At 47.0% G+C, this 23,882-nt stretch overlaps 1 protein-coding gene and 1 long non-coding RNA gene across 2 annotated transcripts; one reads left to right on the top strand and one right to left on the bottom strand.

Annotated features, from left to right (window-relative positions):
* Window positions 1-604: 604 nt before the first annotated feature.
* On the top strand, window positions 605-8,490 carry LOC128332078 (uncharacterized). Its single transcript, XR_008310549.1, has 4 exons — window positions 605-706; window positions 2,023-2,203; window positions 3,661-3,782; window positions 8,274-8,490. It is a non-coding gene; the product is annotated as an uncharacterized LOC128332078 (long non-coding RNA).
* Window positions 8,491-15,089: 6,599 nt separating this feature from the next.
* On the bottom strand, window positions 15,090-19,367 carry LOC128332076 (ferritin heavy chain A-like). The gene is made up of 4 exons (XM_053266334.1): window positions 19,001-19,367; window positions 16,722-16,868; window positions 16,317-16,442; window positions 15,090-15,407 (listed from the first exon to the last, which is right to left on the bottom strand). Exons 1-4 carry the CDS (start codon window positions 19,100-19,102, stop codon window positions 15,249-15,251), a joined length of 534 nt encoding a protein of 177 aa, XP_053122309.1. The 5' UTR covers window positions 19,103-19,367; the 3' UTR covers window positions 15,090-15,248.
* Between the last annotated feature and the right edge of the window lie 4,515 nt (window positions 19,368-23,882).

Below are 23,882 nucleotides of genomic sequence, written 5' to 3'. Positions count from 1 at the left end.
ATAAGCATAATAGACAAACCGACCGAGGCTCTGTGCTTTTAGCAGGGACACAACAGACAGGCACAGGCCTTCCAACAAGTGTAGCTTTCCCCTCACTGCAGGCCTACGGTAGGGAGAAGCTATACCACTTGAATGTCTGCCTATCATTAAAGGCAGAGCGTCTTTGACGGGCTGCGGCGAAGAGACTTGCGGAACCCATATGCCTAGTTTCTGAAGTGATGGGAGCAGCAAGCGGATGAAAGCAACCATGATGACTTTTGGGGTTTTGTGGGCAAGATCTGTGGATTAGAGAGACCACTAGGCCCCTGGGTTCGAGAGAGAGAGTTTAATCGGTTTAAAAACAACTGCAATACCCTGTTTCATATTCTCCTTTTGCCTGCTAAAGTGACTCAGCAAAAAAAAAAAGGAAAAACCTCTAACACAGCAAGTCACAAAAGAAACTCTCAGGATGATTCAGCAAAAAGGGACTCTCGCTCCCCCACTTTTTCCCTCCCCAACTCTTTGTTATTGTTCTCAAGCGCGAGGCCTTGAGGCTGTTCCGCCTATTGACCACCACCCCCTTAAAAAAAGGAATAGCTTACTGCTAGCGCCGCAGTTCTGACGAGGCAATTAAAGGGAGCAGGAGAGGAGAGGGCTCTTTTTTTAATTCCGGGAAAATAAGAGCCCCAGTTCTCAGAGCCTTTGCTCCCAATCACCAGATAAATCTGTAAGTTTCATGTTTTTCAAGCACTAATTCCATCGTATATAGGGTGTTATGTTGGGACACAGGAAGAAACGTATATACCATACTTGCACAGGTACACGAAAGGCAGAAGTTCAACCAGATTAATTTTCTAGCACTTCTTTGTATTCAGGGTGCTGAACTATAAAAGATCTGTGCAGTGCAATCCTATTCACATCTGTTACTTTGACAATATGACTGCTGTCTGTATCCCTCATTACGCCGGGCATCCCTCATTTCAGGGATTAAATGCTGGTCCCTATAGGGACAGCGTTTGTCCCTCATTTTGGTGGCGGGGCAAGCAGCTTCTTATTTTGAGAAGTTTTGAGATGAAAAGTGGTATAACTTGAGTATGTTCTAAATAACAACAATGCTGGCATTATTCAATAGCATATAATTCAATTACATATATGTCAGTGATACTCAGGCGCTTGATTACTACTGCGTACACTTCTTGGGGACCCCAGTCAGCCCCCCCAAACATGTGTCCCTCATTCTGGCAATGAAATGTTGGCAACCCTAGTGGGACTCAAGCCTGGTCTACAGGCTGGTATCAGGAGTCAGCCAACTCAGGGTGTGGCCTGGGCTACCAAAGAGCCCATGGGCAACCCCTGGGGGTCTGGTTTTAAAAGATGGGAGCTACACAGCTGCCATCTTTTCCCACCAAGGTTACCTATAGGCCCTTTGATGGCCCTGGGCCACTATTGCCAAACTAAGCTTCTCCAATAAATACCCTTATGAGGGCATATATTGACAGCAACAGTGGCTGCTCAGAGCAGGCTTCAGTCACTTATCACAACTGTTATCTTCCTTTACCTATCATGAAATGCCCCCTCCCCCACCATTACATCCAGTAACACCAGGGCTGAGGCCTGAGGCATTACATTACAGGGGAAAAGATGGCGACTGCCAGAGTGGACTGTTGTACTGTGCTGTCTTGGAATCCTCTCTCATGTAAGAGCACACTTTGCAAGTGAAATTAGAACATGAGGGAGAAGAATTCTACCCAGTCTGCCATTTTCTGCTTGCCGGGAGGCAGTGGGCTTTGTTGTTGCTGCTTTTTGGCAAGGAATCATTCAAGGCATATGATTCCCCTCACTAGTGGTCTGAAGTGGTACAGTCTACCACCTCAGAACTCTGCTACCTAATTCTGCTGCCTGTGTAGGCCATTTGCCAGTTCCCCAAATCACACCCTCCCCCTGCCTTGTCTTCTCAAGAAAGTGCCTCTGCACTGAAATGGTTCCATCCAACCCCGTCCCTAACGTCTTCTGGAGTCAAGGACTTTCACTTCCTATTTTCAGGCAACTCTTCTTCCTAGATCCAGTTCTATCTGCTTCCTGCAAAGTTTCATCATGGGTGCTGCAATATCATATTTACAAGAACAAATGAAGGCTTTTGGAGGACAGAGAGGAGCTGTAATTCAGTAGAAGAGCATGTACTCTGCATGCAGAAGATCCTAGGTTCAGTTTCTGACATCTCCAGGTAGGACAGACCATACTGAGTTCACCAGGCCCATAGTCTGTCTCGGTGTAAGATAGCTTCTGTCATGTGCAACCAGCTTAGCCAGATGGTGTTGGGGTAGACAGGCTGAAGGGAGACTCCAATTGTATTAATAAGTAGGAGTACAGAGCTGAAATGAGAGGAGTTAGGAGGCACCAACTTCTCAATTTGTCTGTCTCTTGCTTCTCTGCTTGTCTCAAGGCGTGTGGGTCGTGCAGCCTTTTTGCCAAAGTCAGCATTACGCAGCAGGCATGTGATTGCAGGATGTGGTAATATTGGTGCCTTGGCTTTGAAAAGAGGAAGCCTGGAAACCAAGGCACCTGTGATCTCTAGTGAGATAATTCTTACATGATATTAATTAATTAATTAATCAGTCAATTTATTATTATTATTATTATTAATAATAAATAACATCATCTTTGCATTCTGTCTCATTACAAAGCACCACTCAAATGCATCAGTAAAATAAAGATGGCAACAACTTAACTTAAAAATAAACAAACCACAAAACCGAATGGACAATGAGATGCTATCATTTAGTACAGCACAACTAAGCACATAGACTCTATATTGTACTCAGTATTACAAAACATATTTTCCTGCCAGTTGTTTACCTGCTGAATTGGCAAATGTCTGTGAGCAGATGTGGCTATACAGTCAAACTGTGGAACTTAAAATGAGGGAAATTAGATTATTTTAAGAGTGGAAGATCTATAGGAGAGCTGACTTTGTGGCTAAGACGGGAGGGGGCCGGGGCCACCTTCCTGCAAGCAGAAATTGGGATCCACACATAGATCCGAGGGTGATTTGCAGTAAATTGGTAAGGGCTCCTCCCAATACTTATCCTGAGTTTGGGGCAGCACTGGCTGTTGGCCCAAGCAATGCATTATTTGGCATGGATTTATGAACAACATGTGAAGATAGAGTGTTTATGTACATTGTTGTGAGCATTTTATACCAGAATTTGGTTTGGTTTCTTGAAGATGAATTGCCTGCCTCGGTATTCCTTTCCAAAACGAAATGGCTGGATTTCCAAATTAACAGCAGCATCTTGTCCTGTCTGAAGTGTTAGCGTTTTGCTCCTGTACTAGAGTGAAAACTCTCTCTCACTGTGTTCTCAAAGCAGTGTGAGCTAGTCATTCAACTTTGCGAATGAGCAGCCTGCATGGCTCAAGATAAACCTGCAGCTCTGCACTTCTCAGCTGAGGGGGTGCCAAAATCACACTTTCCCCAGGGCTCCAGAAAACCTAGGGCAGGCCTTGTCAAAACAGCCCACCAGCAGTGCACACAAACATAGGTTTGTAATACTATACAGCTTGCTTTCATCAGGCATTGATAGATTCCTGGCTGCCCCCAGAAACCCCCCTCCTCTAGCCTGAGAACTGTTAAAGCACATGAAAGAGGAAGCCTTATGTATGTGTCCTCTGTTCTCTTCTCAGGTTCATTTTCTGGACTGCTGCTGGAAATTTCCACTTAACCCAATCTGAGGCTGGTTTAGAACTCCCCCTGACGTAACATGCTCTCTCCTCTTTGGCTTCGCTGGCTCTGTGGTGGCAGAAAGGTAAGAAAACATGCAATTTTTCAGATATACCTAGTAATCAAGATGTGCTGAACCTGCACAGGAGGAAAACTGATTATTGTGGTAGCAGGCAAGAATGGTCTCCTTTGTTATGCAGGGCCTGCCTGGGTTTGCATTTGGATGGGAGACTACATGTGAGAGCTGTGGAAGATTCCCTTGAGGGAATGGGGCCATAGTGAAAGAGCATTTGCATGCTTGCATGCAAAAGGCCCTAGCTTCACTCCCAGTCTCTGGCATCTCCAAGTAGGACAAGATTTTTTTTTTAATTGAACCAACAAACTACCAAAGCATACAGTACGTTGCCAAAGCACAATTATATACAAAGTGGTTGTTTGTACATGATATATCTACAAAGATTTACACACAATGATTTGGAAACCCACAAGGTTATGAAGTATATGCAGGTAGTACTGTAACTCGGGGGTGGGGGATTTGAAGGCACATCAGGTAATGGGTGGGTGGGGGGGGTTAATGTCCAACGTCCATTTCCACAATTTGTCCCATTGCTGTTTAGAAGAGATACTCTTGTCTTTTTGCACATAACCATACAAACTTTTCCAGAAGAGATTTACTGTCTCATCTGCATGAACCTCTTGGTCGAGTCGTCCCTCCCTATTCCTATGCAGGAGCATTGCATAAATGACATGCAGGTTTTACTAACCTGATTACGAGAAGGGGAATGTTCCAGTTCCCTAGTATGAGGGCACCCGTTCCGTCCCGTTTCCTTGAAGGTTTCTTTCTGGGACCTCGAAAGGAGGTTCTATCACTCAAACCCAAGGTTAGTTCTTCCCAAGTCTGTTTCTCCAAATCAGGCCACTCTAACAGCTTGCTTACCCCCTGCCACACTCTTTTGGCTACCACACACTCTTTTAAGAAATGTGAGTGGGTTTCCCTGAATGTTTTGCCTAGCTGGGAGAGACTCCTGCCGATAACCTTGGAGAACCACTGCCAGTCACTGTAGACCAGGCCTGCTCAACTTAGGCCCTCCAGCTGTTTTTGGACTATAGTTTAGGCTGGAGCCTGCAAGTGTTTAGGTGGCGGCAGGGGTGGCTCTTTAAGGGTGGGGGAGGGTGCACTCACCCCTCCTGCCACTCCCCCCCACCGGCGCTCTCTGGTTTTAAAGCCCCTCGGGACGGCAGCGTACCACCCTGCCTCCCCGTTCCCGGCTGGAAGTGGCCGGAAGTACCAGGTGCGCATGTGCCCATCATGCACGAGCGCGTGCCCGTCTGCCATGCGTGTGCACGCAAGCAACGGGCCCATGCACGCCTGGTACTTCCGACCGGAAATGGGGTGGCAAGGAGGTATGCTGCCACCCCAAGGGGCTGTAAAACTACGAGCGCTGGTGGGGGGGAAAGCGGCGGGATGGGTGAGTGCACCCTTCCCCACCCTTAAGGGGACACCGCCGCCGCCGCCGAAATGGCCTCAGTAGCCAAAACGTTTTGGAGGCCTCTGCAATGGCCTCTGAAACGTTTCGGGCTCAAGCCTACTACAGTTCCCATAACTCTCAGCCACAGTGGCCAATAGTCAGGGATTATGGGAGTTGTAAGCCAACATCTGCAGGAGGGCCAAAGTTGAGCAGCCCTTATGTAGACAATACTGAGTCTAGATGGACCAATGGTCTGACTTGGTTTAAGTCAGCTTCCTATATGTATGTCTGGTCTCTCCAAATGTCTAGCAAGGTTGGAGTGGGTCCTGGGACAAAAAGTGAGATGAGTCCCTGCCTCCCCACCTTCTTCTTTGGAGGAGGGGGAGCATGAAGAGTCAGCTGGAGGGGGACCCTCTCCCTCAGGGGCCCAGGGACATTTGTCCCCACTTGTTCAGTCATAGCTGCATCCCTGGTCTTCTCGCCTCTACTCCTTTCTCAAACTGACCCTTCAGCAAAACAAGTTACAAACCGCAGGTGCATGACTATAACTAAGGCAGTTATAGAACTACAAGCCTAGTTCTTATGCTGCGTCTGAAGGAGATTTGTGACTGGATCTCATTATATGTTACGTTTTAATGAAATGTTGTTCTGGGGCTGGGAAGGTGAGTGCAGCATGTCTAAATATCCCCCTGCACCATTTTCCTGAGCAAAATCACCCCCAGGACAACCTCAAACAATAATTATGGTTGTTGTTGTTATATTAATAATCATTCTACTTCTTAAGAAGAAACAAAGGACTATAAATATATCAAATTCCCACTCTCTGGAATTGGAAATCCTATCAGCCCCCTCTCTGTCACCAAGATTTTGCCAGATATTGTCCACATAATGCTTTTGGACCTACAATCACTCCCCAAAGGACTAGAAACTTACTCTTTCAAATGCAGATCATCACAGAGCTGGATAATACAAACAGCCCTGGACATTAATGATGTTTTCACAGTCCAAATCTGACAGAAAGAGTCACAGCCTTCTTGTGCCACCTGAAACTGCTATGATGGGATCCGGGTAGCATCCAAAGGCTGCTAATGGGTATCACCAAAGGAGGCCTGACTTTACCAGCTATAAGTATCCATAGACGCTCCAACACGTGCGTGCACGCGCACGCGCGCGCACACACACACACAGTGTATTCAATTGCATTGATTGGGTTTTATTGTATTTTCTTGTGATTCTTGTGTGTTTTAATGAATTCTGTTGTAAGCCACCATAATTCATATATGAAGAATGGTAGCATATAAATCTTGTAAATATGTAAGTAAATAAATAAATTTAGTGCTAACCACCTCTACTTCCAGTCATACCTCCACAAAAGTGGAATGTCCTCGTACAAAGATAGTATATGTACCAGATGTCAGGAAAAACCTCAGGGCAAGGTTATTGCCTTTATATTCTGTTTGTAAGCTCCTAGATAAACTTGGCTGACTTGTTGGAGATACAAAGCTGGGACAGATAGATCAGACCACAGAGCAGTTCTTGCTCTCCATTTTCCATTCATCTTCAGCTCCTAGTTCTCGTATTCACAGACTTTGATGATAGCAAATTCCCTTACTAGAACTGACACCACTGATCAGCTTGTGTTTTCAGCTGAGCTCAGGAGCAACTTCTGATGCTTTCTAGAAAAATTCCATTTCTAAAGAGCAATCTTCAAACTGGGAAAGTCAGGAATGTGGTACGACTAGAAATGCCAGATCAAAGTTTTGTTTTGTCTTGAAATACTGCATGTTTTGGGCCAGTTAAAAGCAGCCCAGGGCCCAAATTAGTAGGGATGTACACAGAACCGTTGCTGGGTGGTTTGGAAGCAGCCGGAAGTGGCTGGAAGTACCGGGCATGCGTCTGGGCGTGCGTGCGTGCACCCGTCACGTGCACCCAGTGCTTCCAGCCGAGGAGGGCAACGAGGCGGCAGGGAGGTATGCTGCCGCCCTGAAGTTTTTTATGAAAAAATGACGCCGGCGGGGGGAAAGTGGCAGGAGGGGTAAGTGCACCCTCCCCCCACCCTTAAAACGCCAACCTCTGGGGCCTTCGAACCAGCCCCGTGTTCGAATCTGTTCGGAGGCCCGTAAAAGGGTCTCCGAACAGGTTCATGCACATCCCTACAAATCAGTGATTGGGAAAGAGTGGCTAACCACCAGTGCAGTGAGAATAGCAGCAAACAGCACTTCCAGGCTGACTGCACCAGTGCACCAAGGAAGGGGCAATTTCTGATGCCCTCCCTTTCCCCAGGAAGCCCTCTGTGCAACCTGAAAATATGTCCCTGAGGTCTGTGCAATCCTTGGGGACATATTTTCAGGTGGCGCAGAGGGCTTCCTGGGGAAAGAGAGGTTGTCAAAAATTGCCACTTTCCCAATGCATTGGTGCAGTTAGTCTAGAAGTGCTGCTAGGCTACTCTCCTTATGCACGAATGTTTCCTTGCTCCATAGGTCAGCCAGTGGTTAGCATCACAATTATTTGAACTTCACAAGGATTTTTGTCTTGTCAGCTCTTTTTATCTCTGCTTAAACACGCAAGAAGCCCAACTGGGTCAAGAAAGTCGATCTTGACAATAGCCACTGAATCACCACCAAATGCCTCCCCAAATAGCTGTGTTTTAAATGTTACCAGTTATGGAACTTGGAAAGTCTTGTTGTGGAAGGCATAGGCAAAGGTGTTGTGACTGAGAAGACCCTGCCCCTTGTGGCCGCTCACCAAGTCTCAGTCAGTGAGGAACATGGATCACATGAAAGGAAACATATGGGAACATAGGAAACTGCCTTATACTGAGTCAGACCTTGGTCCATCTAGCTCAGTATTGTCTTCACTGACTGGCTGCAGGTCTCCAAGGTTGCAGGCAGGAGTCTTTTCTAGCCTTACCTGGAGATGCCAAGGATTGGACCTAGAATCTTCTGCACGCAAAGCAGGTACTCTTCCACTGAGCTGTGGCCCCATCCCTTGGAGTACTTAAGGCACCCAGGTCTCAGGCAGTTTAGGTCTTCCCTTATTCTGCAGTTGGACCAAGAGCTGGTAAGGCACCCTAGACAGGCCAATTATTTTTCCTGCTTCCATAACAGATGCCAGCATTGCCAGGATCCGGGAGGATTCACAGTTGCTAAGCAAAACCAGCAAAACCTGGCTCTGATGACTCCAGCTGCTGAGAACAAAACACAGCCTTGCCTTGAATGCTGTCTTTGGGTCATGCTAGGATGTGACAAAACATTAGGCTTTGACTTTCATATATCTAGATGTTCTCTAGTATTCGTTCTTGGATAATGTATTGTATTTTGTGGTTGGTGGACTCCTCTTGAGTAACAATATCTCATTATATTGCAGCTTTGGATTATTATACTCTTTCTTCTTCCCTTCGTCTATTTGTTTTCCTTCTATCTTGGCTTGATGAAGGTGTGCCAAGTCAAAAGATGTTTTACTGCATTTTCCCAAAGAACTTTGTTTGATAAAAAGATATCTCAGACAATATTCCCTGAACCTCCCCTCCTGTTTTTAAAACAACAGACTTACTGAACCCTATAAACAGATCCTTTAAAACCACCTTTGAGCTCTTGTTAACAATGCCGCACCTATGAACGATAGATACACTAATGACATTAACGCTTCCAATATTCCATAAAACATACAACCCATAACTTCACACAGTCATGTAGAATTTATATTCCTAATCTAGGCCCATCAAGTCCTTTACCCAGAACCTTGTTTCACTCAACAAGCTGTTCCTTGAAAATAATTACCAATAGTGTAATTATTACCAGTAGTGCATCAGTTGGCAATCTCCAGGAGCTTTCCCAGACCATCAGGCTTTACCATGGGTTTTCTGCGAGGCTTTACTGTGAGTTCAAAGTTTCCAAAGAAAAACCTAATGCAAAAAATGGATTTTTTAAAACCCCAGATATAAATAGGGCTACACTTTAATATGAAATTTTAAAAAAAAACCCAAATTGTGTGTGAAGTGCTCCCCGATAGCTCGCAGGGACTTTGGGGTAAATTTGGCCAATATGTGAACACATACCTCCAGTGTTCTCTCTAATTTTTTTCATCTGTGTGCAAAATGAGTTTTGTTCTGGGCGGCAGTATCAAGGCATATGCATTCAGAGTGGGGCCTTCCTGATTCAACCTGAGTGGGATCTAAAATTAACTGAGCAGACATCAGAAAATGTGTGAGTGCACACACATGCGCACGCCTTAGAGGGAACAGTGCACACCTCTATTCCGGAAGAGATGCGAATTAAAAGCCGGGTGTGAAAAACTTCCAGGTTGGACTACTGCAGTGCACTCTGTGTAGGACTGCTTTTGTACATAGTCCAGATAGTCCAAAATGCAGCAACCAGATTGGTCTCCAGTAGTAACTCGGAGAGACCATATCGTGCTTGCACTGGCTGCCGGTATGTTTCTGGGCAAAATATAAAGTGCTGGTTACCACCTTTAAAGCCCTGAATGGCTTCAGCCCAGGTTATCTGACAGAGTGGCTTTCTCTACAAGATCCTCATCGCTCATTAAGATAACCAGGAAAGGTCTGTCTTTGGGTGCCACAAGTTCATCTGGTGGCAATTAGGGATCGGGCCCTCTCAGTTGTCGTCCCTAGGTTGTGGAGCTCACTTTCTGTGGGTGAAAGAGGTTTATCATCTTTGGATGCCTTCAAGAGTGCCATAAAGACCCATCTTTTCAGCCTGGCTTTTAGTAATATTTAAGTAAAGTAATATTAATTTATTATTAATATTATATTAATAATATTTCATATTTTAATAGTTTTTAAATGGATTTTATGTTAGTATTTTATCTAGTTCTATTTTATGTTTTATGTTAATATTTTAAATGGTTTTATTTTTTAATTGTGAACTGCCCTGACCAGTTTTTGGATGGACGGTAAATAACACACACACACACACACACACACACACACACACACACACACACACACACACTGTGGTGTAGTGGTTAGAGCATCAGACTACGCCTTGGCCTAGATACAGGTTCTAGGAATGGCCTCAGAGATCATTTCCTTCCATTCGGACACACGAGTCTTAACCCTTTAAATCAGGGATCATCAACGTTGGGCCCCCAGATGTTCTTGGACTTCAACTCCCATAATCCCCAGGCCCAGTGGCCTTTGGCTGGGGATTATGGGAGTTGGAGTCCAAGAACATCTGGGGGCCCAACATTGAGGATCCCTGCTTTAAATGCCTAATTTTATAGCATATACAAAGGCCAGGTGGCAGTTACCCAACCATGGATACGCGTTGCGAACCCTCGGATGCTGGGTCCACGGTCAACAAGGTTTTCCTGTACAGCAGCGATGAAGGTGGAAGCAGCAGAGAACTAGGTGGGGCTAGGTGTTCTCTCCCCTGCTCTGTGCAGGTGCTCTCCACTGCTGCACTTCCTTTCTGGAAGAGGGCATGGAGGAGGGAGGCGGCTGATGAGTTTAGGTAGGCTGTCCCCTAATGAACCACTTTAAGTGGCACAGCAGGGAAATGCTTGACTAACAAGCAGAAGGTTGCCGGTTCAAATCCCCGCTGGTATGTTTCCCAGACTATGGGAAACTTCAAGTTTGGCCCAGACTATGGGAAACACCTATATCGGGCAGCAGAGATATAGGAAGATGCTGAACGGCATAATCTCATACTGCGCAGGAGGAGGCAATGGTCAACTCCTCCTGTAGTCTACCAAAGAAAACCACAGGGCTCTGTGGGCACCAGGAGTCGAAATCGATTTGATGGCACACTTTACCTTTATCTCCTAATGACGCCCCTGTTACATGCATTCTAGTTATATGTTCTAGTTGTTTCTCCCATTCCAGATCATATGGCGACATGAATTTAAGCCCTCTTACATGTCCTGTCTCTCATTCAGGTCTGGAAAGTGTCTGATCCTCTTTTAAAGCCATCTGGCAGCCACCACATCTTTTGCAGTGAACACCATACATTAAGTCTGCATTGTATAAAGCAGTACTTTATTTTGGCTGTCCAGCCAGCCAGCTTCACTGTGTTATTCCTGATCTCTAATATTACGAGAAAAATGTCCCTCTCCACTAAATTAATAATGTTATACGCCTCAGTCAGCAACCAGTGGTCATCTTTTTCCAGACGAAGAAACTTCATCTGCTATCTTCATAGGAAATATGCTCCAACTTTTTCAGCATTCTTCCCATGAATAATAAAATCTTATCGGTATACCCCATGCTAATAGTTTGGTGCCCTGCGCATTGTGCGAGAGCCCTGTTGCACAAACATGTGAAATTGTGAAAATGCAGTTGCACGATGGACAGCTCTTATTTCCAATGGCTGTCCATCGTGCAACTCAATTTGCCCAATTTTGTGCGTTTGTAGAAGTGCACTCTTGTGCAATGGCATGCCTATTCCATTATGACACATGTCATATGTGGACCATTGCACAGGATGTCAGCCATAGATCCAATGCCATCACTTCAAGTTTGGTCCTTACTTCCATGTCAGCATGCATGAAGAGCAGGCTGTTAACACCCCAATTCTAACAAAAGTAGCAAGGGACAAAAGGCAGTTTTCGTCATCTTTCATACTCTTGGATGAATATCTAAGGCCAGCCAACATTGTTTTCAAGTTTGTGGTCCCTAGATTCAAAAAGAAAAGAGCCGCTGTTGTCAGCTGTAGCAGGACTGTTATCACTCATGGGCAGCCATGGGTGGAGTGAGCTGCACACGGTTTTTAAAGTGGGGTTTTCTCCTCTTTCCCGTAGAAGAAAGGGGACTAATTAACTGTAGATTCACAGCATAAAATTGTAGGTAGCTGTGTTGGTCCATTAAAAAACAAAATAAATGCACAGTCTAGAGAAAGAGGCTAACTAAAAAGCCACAAAGCATTAAACAGCAAGATTTTATAGACTTCTTCATTAGACTAGGTGAGCAAAAGTAGAGGGGAAGGCAGGCCTACTCACTGGACGTTTTCCCATCTGTTTCCCACCTCTAGGCAGGATTCCTCTAAATACCAGTTGCAGGGGAGCAACAGCAGGAGAGAGGGCAGGCTCTTATCTCTTGCCTGTGGGCTTCTCAGAGGTATCTGGTGGGCCACTGTGGGAAACAGAATGCTGGACTAGATAGGGCACTTAATGCAGATTTATATCAGCTTCCAACAGACATGCAAGTGTCATTACTGAGGGCTACTGAAACGAAGCAAAAAACTGGCTATACCCCCATCTAGCTTGATGAAGAGTTCTGTGGAACTTTAAACCTTCCTGCTTAATACTTTGTCACTCTTTGGTTATTAACTCAGAGAAAACAAATTTGCCATGAGCACCTGTCTTGTAGGCAGGAAGTTCCTGTTTCAGTCCTGCCTCTTCAAGTAGGGCAGGGGAAAACACCTTCCTGAAACCCTAGTGAGCCAGAGCCACACCGTGTAGATCAGCTGTTCCCAAATGGCTGGACTACAATTCCCATTATTCTCTGCCACAACAGTCTTTGTCTGTTATGGCAGGGGATGAGGGAGATTGTAGTCTCACATCATCTGGGGACCCAAGTTTGAGAGCCCCACCACTATAGACAACACTTCCAGACCTGCTCAACTTAGACCTCCCAGATGTTTTTGGACTACCACTCCCACAATCCCCAGCCACAGTGGCCAATAGCCAGGGATTATGGGAATTGTAGGCCAACATCTGCAGGAGGACTGAAGTTGAGCAGCCCTGAAACGAGTCTCAGGCAGCTTCATATGTTCAAAGTGGCTTGAATTGGCAGACCCTGTGGCAGAGCTGCACAACTTTGGCCCTCCTGCAGATGGACTACAATTCCCATCACCCCTGTCTATTGGTCACTGTAGCTAGGGGTGATGAGAGTTGTAGTCTAACAGATGGAGGGCTAAAGTTGTGTAGCCCTGCTGCGTAGCACTAGTAGAGGGAGCAGAGTGGGTTGTTTATAACTCATTGCCCTTATTCGGGTCTGTGACATGGATGGACTCTGAACACTAGCCGCCAGACTAACTTCAGAAGCCTCTTTCAGACACACAGTGAGGGTGGGAGAGAACATTTTAACCAATCCCCTCTCCCTCTGCAGCCGCTTGTGTTTCACAGAAGTATGTCCAGTACTCCCACAACCCTCAGAGCCAGAATTTCAGGGGGTAGACAGTGGAGGTAATTCCCAGCCACGCCCACCATTGTGCTCAGTGGGAGCTGCACTACCTGCCATTGTCTATAGTAGTCATTCCATCCCAACAGGATACTGCAGAGTTAAAAGGTACAGGAGAGGGCAACCAAAGTGAGAGGAGCCTGGGAGACCTTCCTTGTGTTTAAAAAAAGGGGGGTTGTTGTTTTGGGACATTTTGGTTTAGAAAAAAGGATTTTCCCTCTTTCAAGAGTAAAAGCAGGTATAATCCAATGAAACTGGATGGCAGGTGATGTAGGGCAGGCAGAGTGTGCATCCTGCTTCACACAATGGAAGATGAATCTGTAGAATTCACTGCCACAAGATGTGGTAATGGTCACTAGCTTAAGAAGGGGATCAGTCAGCTTCACAGGAGGATGAGTCTATTCATGGGTGCTACCTTGGGATGGCTATATGCCACCCCCAGGGTCAGGAGTAGTATGCCTCAGGGTACCAGCTTCAGCAGAGTAATGGCAAGAGAGGGTGTCTGCCTTGCATCTCCTGCTCATGGGCTCCGCTCCCCAGGCATCTGGTTGGCTACTGTGGGAAACACAATGCTGAACTAGATAAGCCTTTGGTCCAGCAAAGTTCTTACATTGCTACTGTGCTTACAGTGACTTATTGCCTGAAGAATAGGAGTCAACATGGCCTAGCTTACAGACGCAGCAGAAAGTGGTGGGTGTTTTTTGTTTTTTTAAACAAGACACACAGGAATCATTCAAAACACAAGCCAGACTTCCTGGAAATAAAAACCCATAGTACAGGGCATTTGTCCCAGACAAATCTCAGTACCAGGTGCCTAGATTAGTATATTCAGAGGCAGAGTTCTTCCAATAGAAGAAAAATCTTTTTATTTGGTCGTTGACCCTAAATAAATGAAAAAAATGAATTTGTCCCAGCCAGCCCGGTTCCCCTCCGCAGTGTCCATTGTTAAGTCTGCTAATTTTGTCAAATGGGCATTGAATGGCTCTTGATTTTTGGGCTGGTTCCTAGATCCAAATAAGTTTGTCACAGCCTGCTAGAATCTCAGGGAGAAAACAGACTGTCCCAGTCACGGTGCTAGTTTTTCTTTGTAGAGAGCATTCTTCCCCCACTCTCTCTGCACAGGCAGCATCTAGAACAGTGTTTCTCAACCACCAATCCATGGACCAGTGCCAGTCCATGAGGAATTAATCCCCCCACAAAACAATTTTGAGCTGGTGGGGGCCTCCGTTGCTCGTTTCTAGGCAGGCAGCCCTCACTGCTGGGATAACATTCATTTTGAAGAAGCTAAATCAGTGTTATCTCAGCTGCAAAGGTTGCCTGCCTAGAAATGAGCTCTGGAGAGCTCCCAGCAGCGGTCTGCCCCCCAGCTTGAAATTGTTTTGGGGGTGGGGGCAAGGGGGGGCCCCCCAACCCCTTTACTGACTGCTGGTCCGGGAAACTGCACACAAAGAATGTACTGGTCCATGACTCCAAAAACATTGAGAAACACTGATCTAGAAGCATGACACACCCCTGTGGTACAGGGGTGACTGCCACCTCTATTGCTGCACAGATAGACCAAGCCCGAGGCATTGCCCCATCCCATTTCACAAAGCCAGGCCCAGCCAGCCTGTGCTCACGAGTACATCTTCATAACTAGTGCACTCCTTCTTCTCGACCGCCAAGGAGAACTATAAGAGTTTGTCTCCAGGCAGAACTATTTCTCATCCATAAGTCTTACAAAAGGCCTTGCTTGGAGGTAGTAAGTGTACCTTGACCCTTAAAGAAATGCAGAAAAAACACAAGATGAGCTTTAAAAAAGGGGTGAACCCTTGTTTATTGGAAACATGCCAGTGGAAAAATGGCAGGTACAACCCCCTTTAGTGGGGTACAGCAATGGTGATGGAAGTGGGTAGATTTCTGTGGGTTCACGGAGGGGGTGCTCCCAAGAGGGACGTGGACACACTCAGCTGCTGCTCTTTCCCAAGGTGTGCTTGTCAAAGAGATATTCTCCAAGCCCACCCTGGCTTGCCCCCAGCCGCCGGAGATTGGTGATGTAGTCGCCCAAGACTTTGATTGCTTTCACTTGCTCCTCAAGGTATTCAGATTCCAAGAAGTCACACATCTGGAGAGACACAGAATGGGGCAAGATGTACCAGGACTTAAACGTTTAAGGACAACACCCAAACCACTCCAACTAAATTAAGATGCATGTTCCCACTCGCTGCTTCCCACTGATTTACTCTTGAAAGTGTTATTTCTCCCACTGAAGTCTGGTGCGGAGGTTACTGCTATAGAATACGTTTTGGTTTGCTCCAGTGCCACTTTCACTTGAGAGTTATAGGGGAAGTTGTTCTACTTCTATTTATTGGGCTGAAATTCTGGGGCAGAGCATCTATTTCGCATGTAGAAAGTCCCAAGTTCAATCCCTGGCATCTCCAGCTACGGCTGGGAGAGATGCCTGCTAGCAAGAGCAGGCAGTACTGAGCTAGATGGACAAGCAGTCTCACTCAGCTTCCTGTGCACAGGCCATGGCGAGAACGGTTTCCTGTAAGCGCTTGCCTTGAACATGGCTTTTGCTACTTTTGTTTGAAAAATGTCACTCCACCCAACCAGTGTTCTCTAAATTTTCTCATCTGTGTACACAATGAGTTTTGTTCTGGGTGGCAATATCAAGGCAGTGTGCATGCACATGCATCAGAGTGGGGCCTTCCTAATTCAACCTGATCAGGATCTAAAATGATCTGAGTGGACATCCAAAAACTTGTGAGCGCAAGCATGTGTGCACACTTTAGAGAGAACACTGCATCCAACTAGTTGTGCCTAAGACAACAGCAGTTAAATTCCACTATAGCATCCAAAATTCATCACTGTCAGAGACTGGATGCAGAGATGGCTGGACCACTGATACAATAGCATAGTAGCATCTATTCTATCAGTGCTCCAAAGACAGAAGCCCCTGTGCCCTTCCTCCCCGGGAACAGTAGTATCTCAGGAGAGAACCCCTAGCCCTACTAGCTCTCATGATACTCACATGTGGGTCTCCATTGTCACCCGCTAGTCGATGAAGCTCCAGCAGGGCCTTGTTCACGTTCTTCTCCAGCTGAAGGGCTGCCTCCATGGCATCCAGAGTTGTGCCCCAAGCATCCCGTTCTGGCTTCTGTAGAGATAAGTGGGTGTTCAGGTTTCATAACAAGAATGGGCTGCTGTTAGTCCTGGGACAGCAAGTGCTGCCAGGCGAGACACTGGTAGGATTTGAACCCAGATCTCCCAAAACATGTCCATAACTCTGCTCAGACAGACTCCTCCCAAATGGAGTGGGGGACTCTGCAGGCTTAGAAAGGTGTCCTTCAGGTCTTGAGACATAAACAACTCAAACATCTCATCGCAAACCCAGGAAATCAAGCCTTCCCTCCTCCTACCCATCCCAGATTTATACCTTGATATCCTGCAGGAAGACACGGCCGCCACGCTGGTTCTGGAACTTTAGCAGCTTCTCGGCATGCTCCCGTTCCTCATGTGATTGCGACTTGAAAAATTCAGCCACATGTCGAAGAGCAACATCATCCCGATCAAAGTAGGACGACTGTAGGGAGAGCAGAAAGACACAATATTGGACAAGCAAGGAGCCCAAAGAAGAAGAAAAAAGGACGATCTGGATGTACAGGGCCAGTGTGTTACAGAAGCATTATACTGAGTTGTACATAAGCATGATGGTTCTGTAGAAAAAAGAACTCCAGATTGTGGGGAAGTCAGTTTTTACATTTATACCCCACTCTTCTGAGGAGCCCAGAAAAGTGTACATCATTGTTCCCTCTAAGAGGGATTCCCAGATGTTGTTGACTACAACTCCCAGAATCCCCAGCTGCAATGGCTTTTGCTTGGGGATTATGGGAATTGTAGTCAACAACATCTGGGAATCCCTCTTAGAGGGAACATTGGTGTACATGATTATGGTTTATCTGCACAACAACCATGTGATATAGGTTAGGCCGAGATATAAGTGACTGGCCCTAGTCCCCCAGTGAGTTCCTTGGCTGAATGGGGATTTGAATTCAGATACCCCCAGTTCTAGTCCCGCACTAGCTCTCAACCACTGGGTCAATGCAGACAAACTAGGGGGAATATTGTGGCTGCCACAAAGTCAGGTGCCAGAACTGCAAGGGTACAGATGAGCCAGCCCAGAAACTGCATGTAAAGGACACCCCAGTTCTTCATGAGACCCCCCCGCTTCACATCATCCTCTTGTTGGCTGTACTGATTGATTTTGCATAAGATTCCCTGATCTGTAGCAACTCAGGAGTAGATTTGTGCTTGTGGTAGGCAATTGGAACCACCTTGCACTTTCCCGATTGGTGGATCTCAGGGTTCTAGTCAAACAGATGTGGATTCCGTAAGCCTTCTGGTCTAGAGACCCTAAGAAGCAGCCACTCAGGCCAACAGCCCTGGTTTCAGAAGCCACCCTCTTATTTAAGTTTTAAGAATGTATACCCAAGCTTTCTTATAAAACTCAAGGCATTTAGGGTGAGAACTCTTAATTGGGGTCTAGGCAAGATCATGATAGGGATGGGAAGTAGGGTTTGGTGAAAGAGAAGGATACCCTTGTAAAGATCCAGACACACACACACTCCCAAGTGGCAAATGGAGGGGAAGGGAGTCAGAACAAAATAAAATGATGGAAGAGTGGCTAAAATAACCATGTACACCACTCTGAGCTCTTTGGAGGAAAAGCAGGATTTGAATGTAAAAAATAAATGGGCAGGAGAAGAACAGGAACACTCTCACCACCTTTTTAGATGTAGAAAGTGGAGATTATAAATATAAGGCAAGGGCTGACCTGAGGCTGTCCAGCTTTTGGACTACAATTCCAATCATGCAGCTGGGGATGATGGGAGTTGTAGTCTAATCACTGGACAGCCTCAGGGCAGCCACCCCCCACATGGGAGGGAAGAAGAGGAGTTTAGGGCAGGGAAAGATAAGGTAAGAAAAGCAAGAACTACCACGGGGGGGGGGGGTTATCATCCTAACCCAGTGGTTTATCACGATCGCCCACATTTGTTGATCCACCCAGGACAAGTTGCTAGAGAGCAGAGTAAGGGTAACGCAAATAGTTTCTGGTCTACCTGGTCCCACTATGGGAGGCAGGCACCAAAGCAGGCTACAACGCAACCCCTATTCTCCCCCACAGAGATCTCTGGGATAGGGAAGACTACAATGGGCAGCAGACAAGAGCTAGGATTTATGGTTTCTTTTGTTATTCCACCGGCAAGAACAGGAGAATATGGGGCAGGCATTAACAGAGCAAGCAATCATTAAAGTCAAGTGGGAGGCGGGGAGAGATGTTAGAAGCCAGATGTTAGAATATTTTAGGAAGCAGCCGCTTACTGGTTTCTTTGTGGAGGAGCTATAGGGCTCCTGAAAGGAGAAGTTCGATCTTGCAAAAGGGAGAGAAGCGCTAATGAACTGGGATGCCCCAGATCTACTGTGTGTTCTCCAAGGCGGGGGCAGTAATCTAAGGAGCGAGGGAAGCAGGAGACCCAGCGGTGCTTTGAGTTTGAGGCAGGACGGCTCTGAAGTTCTTCTAGCAAGGTGAACAATGACCCTAGTGAGTTAGAAAAGCACGTTCTTTGAGAGGAAAGGAAGGGCTGCCCAGTGATCTGGAGGCAGCCAACCCAACCCAACCCAACCCGCTCTGTACAAACCCACACGCAGGCTCACCATAGACAGATAGACGTAGCTGGCATAGAGCTCCATGTTGACCATGCGGTTCACGGCAGCTTCGCAGTCGTGGTGGTAGTTCTGGCGGACCTGGGACTCCATGGCTCCGGGTAGCGCGGTGGTGCCGAGGAAGGGGCGGGCGAGGCGCTGCCGACGGGCGTCTGGTCTGCCGGGCTCTAAGGGCAGCTGCTGCTGGCTCGCTCTGGGGCTGGCTGGCGGTCGGTCTCCCTCTGGGTCAAATCAAGCGAGGGTGTAGAAAGCAGAAGCGGCTTCTCGGCGGTGCAAAGAGGCGGCGGAACCGGTCCCGTTCAAACACTGTTGAAGCAAGAACCAGGCTCTGCCAGACAAAGGGATTCGGGTCGTTTATATAGCGTTGCTGGGCAAGCGAGAGGGACGTGCGCAGCCACCAATGACCGCCCGTCACCACCACCCTCTCTCGGGCTGAATGTTTGCTGGAGGAGGAGCCTGCCCTGCCTGGGCAAAGGGGAACGCGGGCGTCGTCCTAGCGCCTGGCTCAGCCCGACGCACGTGATTACACCCGGCTTCTGAGACTGCTCCTTCGTCTCTCTTCCCCTCTCAAGTTGAAGCGAGCTGCATGGCCAGCGGAAATTCTGCTGCCGGGGAGGTTTTTTCTGCATGGAGGAAGTTTTAACCTGTTAGATTTCTGCGGCCCATCAAGCCTTGCAAGAAACAAACAAAAAAGTGCTGGTAGCCCAGTATGACTATGGGTGGGCTGGCTTTTTTCCTCTCAACAAATACAGCTAGGGGTGTGCCGCAGAGTTTGAAATGCGGCTGTTCCAGCAGCTTGATCTGCAGCAATAAGAGGGCAAGTTGGGTTGAGGTCTAGGGCCGGGCGGTGAAAAGGGTATTTGCGAGAAAGGTTTTCTGCTGAAATGCATCGGGGTCCTTCCGTATGGCCATTGGAGGACACTAAGTTCTTTGCTAGAGCGTCCCCACCCAAGTCACAGCTGCTGATTTTCTGGATCACGACACGAGAAGGCCGGGTGGGCCAGTGTTTTCTTGACCGCTCTCTGAGTGAGTAGTAGCCCAGACCAAATGAGGCAGGAGGACTGGAGGTGGAGGGGAACAGGGGTAACGGAATGGAGCACACCACTTCAGACTGCAGGAGAGGTTATATTTGTAACACTCTTTTTCATGTTAACAACTCCTTGCAAATAGAAAACTAGGCCAACAAGCTGGAAAGTTTGTGCCTATGTGTTAAATTGACTGGGGTGGGGTTTTTTTTAGTATGGAGGAGTATTTATTTAAAGCAGTATCACCCACGCATAGTCCAGAATGGTTCAGTCTGTTCTACCACCTCAGTATTCTACCTTCTCATTCAGCTGTATCTCTAGAGACCAGACATTGCCATCTTGGGTCCCCAGATGATGTTGGACTATGTCTCCCATCATCCCTTTAGGAACATAGGAAGCTGCCATATACTGAATCAGTCCATTGGTCCATCTAGCTCAGTATTGCCTACCCAGACAGGCAGCGGCTTCTCCAAGGCTGCAGGCAGGAATCTCTTTCAGCTCTATCTTGGAGATGCCAGGGAGGGAACTTGGAACCTCCTGAATGCTGGCATCCAAGTGCTCTTTCCAGAGCGGCCCCATCCCCTGAGGGGAATATCTTACAGTGCTCACACATCTCCCATTCAAATGCAAACCAGGGTGGACCCGCTTAGCAAAGGGGACCATTCATTGCTTGCTTCCACAAGACCAACTCTCCTCCTTTAGCCATTGTGGTTGGGGATGCTGGAAGGTAGTCCAACAACATCAGGGACCCCAAGGTTAGAAATTCCTGGCCTAGATCCAGTTTAAGAGCCCTAGTTTGAGGAAAATCTAGTTTTCAAACCTATTATCAATCATGCTTTTCACTCTCTCTCAGAAGCAGACAAGTTATCCTGTTCTCATCCACCAGCCAGTCTTCCTCTCAAATAACCTACAGACTGGCTAGCCCTTTTCCAATTTCCCACTGAACCCCAGGATCCTCCTTAAAGTGCCCAGGACTCTGGCTTTTCAGGCTTCAGTTTTAAATGTAAGTAAAGTAAAGTGTGCCATTGAGTTGGTGTCAACTCCTACAACCACAGAACCCTGTGGTTGTCTTTGATAGAATACAGGAGGGGTTTACCATTGCCATCTTCTCCCGTGCAGTATGAGATGCCTTTCAGCATCTTCTTGTATCACTGCTGCCCGATATAGGTGTTTTGTTTTTAGTCTGGGAAACATACCAGCAGGGATTCGAACCGGCAACCTCTGGCTTTCTAGTCAAACCATTTCCCCACTGTGCCATTAGGTAGCTATGTACTCAAACTGAGTCCTTTCTCAGATAAACCACAAGTCTTATCCCTTTTGGCCTTCCTTCTCTTCCACGATGGAGTATTCATTGGCTTCAATTGCTGGCTATTTTATTGCCATCCATGCCCTAGGAAAGTGGCATAGAGGGGATAATTTTATCCAATGTAGTTCTTCTCTTCATTGCACCATGGTAATGGGAAAAGCTGCCCCTGATAAAATTCTCTCTTCAGATACAAGAGGCTACACAGAGTCTTGGAGCAAGCAAATGTACATGCCTGACTTACACGCACTAGGTTAACAGGCTTAGGCATGCCTAACTTCTGTACAGGATCAGACTGTTTCTTATATAACACAGGTGTCTTGGGCAAGGGGGCCATAATTTTATTATGCCTTTTTAAACAGTCCATTATGTTTGTTCCTTCAGGGAACATTAAATGCTTGTAACAGCTCACAGTTCTGTAGCACTCATCAATGTTCACATTTGGCAGGTTTCTAAAGCCCCAAGCATAGTTAAACCACTCAAGTAAAAAATGAAACAGAAGAGTGAGTGCTGTAACTGTGCACAGGATTACAGCCTAAACACATTAAAATTAATAAAACTTTCATGTACATAAGAATAGCCCTGCTGGATCAGGCGCAAGGCCTATCTAGTCCAGCATCCTGTTTCCCATAGTGACCCGCCAGATGCCTCTGGGAAGCCCACAGGCAAGAAGTCATATCCCCTCTCCTGTAGTTGCTCCACTGCAACTGGTATTATTCAGAGGCATCCTGCCTCTAAGCCTGGAGGCAGCCTATAGCCATAAAGACTAGTAGCCATTGATACCTGTCCTCCATTAATTGTCCTCCATGATACCTGTCCTCCATGAATCTAAGCCCTTTTTAAAGCCATCCAAGCTGGTGGCCATCACCACATCCAGTAGCAGACCAAATGAAGCTTCCTTACAGTGAGTCAGACAAGTGGTCCATCATCTAGTTCATATTGTCAATATTGATGGACAGCAGCTTTCTTACATTCCAGGCAGAGATATTTTTGATCACAAACCTAATTCCTAACTGGAGGTGCCAAAGACTGAGCCCGGGGCCTTCTGCATGCAAAGCAAGTGCTCTGTTATGGAGAATGCCTCCCTTTTGGATCTCAGGCCTGTTTCCACAGACTTCAGATTTCCACCAGCCTTCTCCTCTTAACCCACAAGGCTTCATTCCCAGAACAAAGGTTACAATTAGCCGTCCTCAGACCTGGTTGTCAGTAGCAACCATCCACCCGCTGACTACTCTGCCTTTCCCTGGATATCTGTTATAAGCAGGGGTGTAGTGGAGGGGGGACGTGCAGGGACTGAGCACTTCTCTGGCTGTTGGGGTGGGCATGGCCATGGGGCAGTCATGGAGAGCGCCTGACCTTCTGAATTGGCAACTACATCACTGAATAAGGATTCCCTGCTCTCCCCCCCCCCCAAGTTTTGTGCTAGTTTTCCCCTCTCCATGTTTCTGTGTCCGGAAAGCTCACACAAGGTGGGGGAGGGTTGCTGACAACTGCAAATATTGGCTGGCTACTAAGCCAGGTCAACATTTGAGGACTCATCCTGGTTGGCTGCAACCTGGAGGATGGCGTCACATGTAACAGTGGCAAGGAAGTATGGAAGAACCTTCAGTTCCCGCCAACTAGGCACGCTCACTGCGGCCACCACCTCTGTGTTGCGTGAAGCCGGAAATGCTGGGTGGAGAATGTCAGTGACCTCACCCAAAATTCACCCAACACCGCTAACCAATATTTGAAGTTGGCTTGAGAATGTCAGGCTGAGCTGGGTCACCGACATTCTCCATGCAACACTTCTGGCTTCACATGATGTGGAAGCAGTGGCAGCAGCGGGAAGTTGGTTTTCGGTGGGAACCAACTGGACGTTGCAAGTACTTAAAAGATCTGGGCCCACAGCCCCCTCACCCTTGATACCATATTTACCTGAATCCAAGGGTAGGGTTTTTCCAGATTGTTTGTTAGAAAGGGGTTGGGGTCATCTTAGTCCTCTTCCTTTTGAGTAAATAGAGGTATAACCTGTATTTAATCTCTTATTTTTCAAAGGGGTCATCCGAAATTCAGAGTTGTCTTCCGTTCAGGTAAATACAGTAATTAAACTCAATCATAGCTCCTACCCCAAGGATAATTATGCACGTTTCTTAAAGCCTCTAATATCACCCAGCACTTATGAAGCTGGAAGCAGCAGAGAACAAGGGGAGGCTAGGCGCTCTCACCTCTGCTCTGTGCAGGTGGTTCTGCTGGTGTACTTCCTTTCTGGAAGCGAGCATGTAGGAAGGAGGCAGCTGATGAGATTTGGAGCAACTCATTGGGGGCCTGGGCTGTGCCAAATAGGCCCCTAATGACCCCTCTGCTTGCTTGGCACCATTATATGTGATGCCAGCTTAGGTATACTTATCATGAGTGGGGAAAAGTCGCACTGAACTATAATGGACTGCCAGGTAAACGTGTTCAAGATCAGGCTGCTTGTCTTTGCACACAGCCCACATCCATGACCCATCCTTTGCCCTCTCAACCCACTGCATTTCACTAGCCTCTTTTTTCATGAGCTTGT

Source organism: Hemicordylus capensis, chromosome 6, assembly GCF_027244095.1.
Source record: "Hemicordylus capensis ecotype Gifberg chromosome 6, rHemCap1.1.pri, whole genome shotgun sequence".
NCBI classification, from domain to species: domain Eukaryota; kingdom Metazoa; phylum Chordata; class Lepidosauria; order Squamata; family Cordylidae; genus Hemicordylus; species Hemicordylus capensis.
The sequence above is the reverse complement of the archived record's forward strand: the minus strand, read 5'-3'. Positions and strand labels throughout refer to the sequence as shown.